This window comes from Austrofundulus limnaeus, unplaced genomic scaffold (genome assembly GCF_001266775.1).
Source record: "Austrofundulus limnaeus strain Quisiro unplaced genomic scaffold, Austrofundulus_limnaeus-1.0 Scaffold97, whole genome shotgun sequence".
NCBI lineage: Eukaryota > Metazoa > Chordata > Actinopteri > Cyprinodontiformes > Rivulidae > Austrofundulus > Austrofundulus limnaeus.
Genome location: NW_013952499.1, coordinates 1,745,718 through 1,746,768, shown reverse-complemented (window position 1 = coordinate 1,746,768; position 1,051 = coordinate 1,745,718). Strand labels below are relative to the sequence as shown.

Below are 1,051 nucleotides of genomic sequence, written 5' to 3'. Positions count from 1 at the left end.
GCTTTAAAAAATTTAGGTTGTTGTGTTGATAATTTGAATAGTAAATTAAACAGTCTATCAGTGACTTGCAATGTTGCAGCTCCCCCTGCTGTAACACAAGCGGAACCACTGAGATCTCCTCAGCATAAGTCACCATATATGGAGCCCCGTTTGTGCCCACCGGAAAAATTCAATGGTGATGCAGATCAAGGTCGGGCGTTTCTCACACAGTGTGAGATTCAATTCGAGCTACAACCTAGTTCTTTCCCTTCTGAAAGGTCCAAGGTAGCATATGTAATTTCATTATTAACAAATAAAGCAAAAATATGGGGAACAGCAGAATGGCAGAGAGACGCACTCATTTGCTATAATTACAAAGANGACCTGGGCTCACCCCCGCCACAGGACGGGGCTGCGTGCAACTGGATGATAGCTTGAGGGACAGTACGGTCCATAGGGGGGCTCTAAATAGTGTCCAGCTTCAGGGTAACTCACACTCTCAAAGTTGTTCTTCCCATGTTGCTTCAGTCTCTCCACCATCTGCTCCATGTAGGCCTTGCTGTCCCAGTTGAGGTCGTCCTCTGAGGCCACAAAAAGGAAACGACTGTTGGCTTTTTCTATAGGGATCAGAGAGGCTCTGTTCTCCTCTTCTAGAGGGTTGTGCATTGAGTATTTAATAATCATGGCTCCTGACCCGGAAGACATATATTTTTTAACATCAAACATTAAAGCAGGGTGGATTTGTCTCTTCCTATAGTAGAGAGGTAGAGCTGTATTAGCAGAACAGCCATTAATGCAAACAACAGCCTCAACTCCTGGTAGATAAGAGGCTGCTGACAGAGCAAGATCTCCACTTTTTGAAATGGATATGATACCAACTCCTTTACTGCCCACCTGTGGAAACAACAAATCATTACATGAAGAGAACTGTTATGAAAATCTGATTTGTTCCTTTAAACCAGGGGTGCCCAATCTTTTTTGAACCAAGAGCTACTTTTGAAGTCAGCAGTTTGCCGAGATCCACTCGTCCAGTCTCATTATCAAAAAAACATAATTTTGTCTCCTACTCCTC

The 1,051-nt window shown here is 43.5% G+C and overlaps 1 protein-coding gene across 1 annotated transcript in view; it reads right to left on the bottom strand.

Annotated features, from left to right (window-relative positions):
* Nucleotides 1–391: 391 nt before the first annotated feature.
* LOC106520810 (acyl-coenzyme A thioesterase 1) overlaps nt 392–1,051 on the bottom strand; it is a gene marked incomplete at its 3' end in the record, with an annotated part of 21,091 nt that continues 20,431 nt past the window's right edge. Inside the window, 1 exon segment of the mRNA XM_014013067.1 lies at nt 392–873. Within this exon segment, the coding sequence (XP_013868521.1) occupies nt 392–873 (482 nt within the window).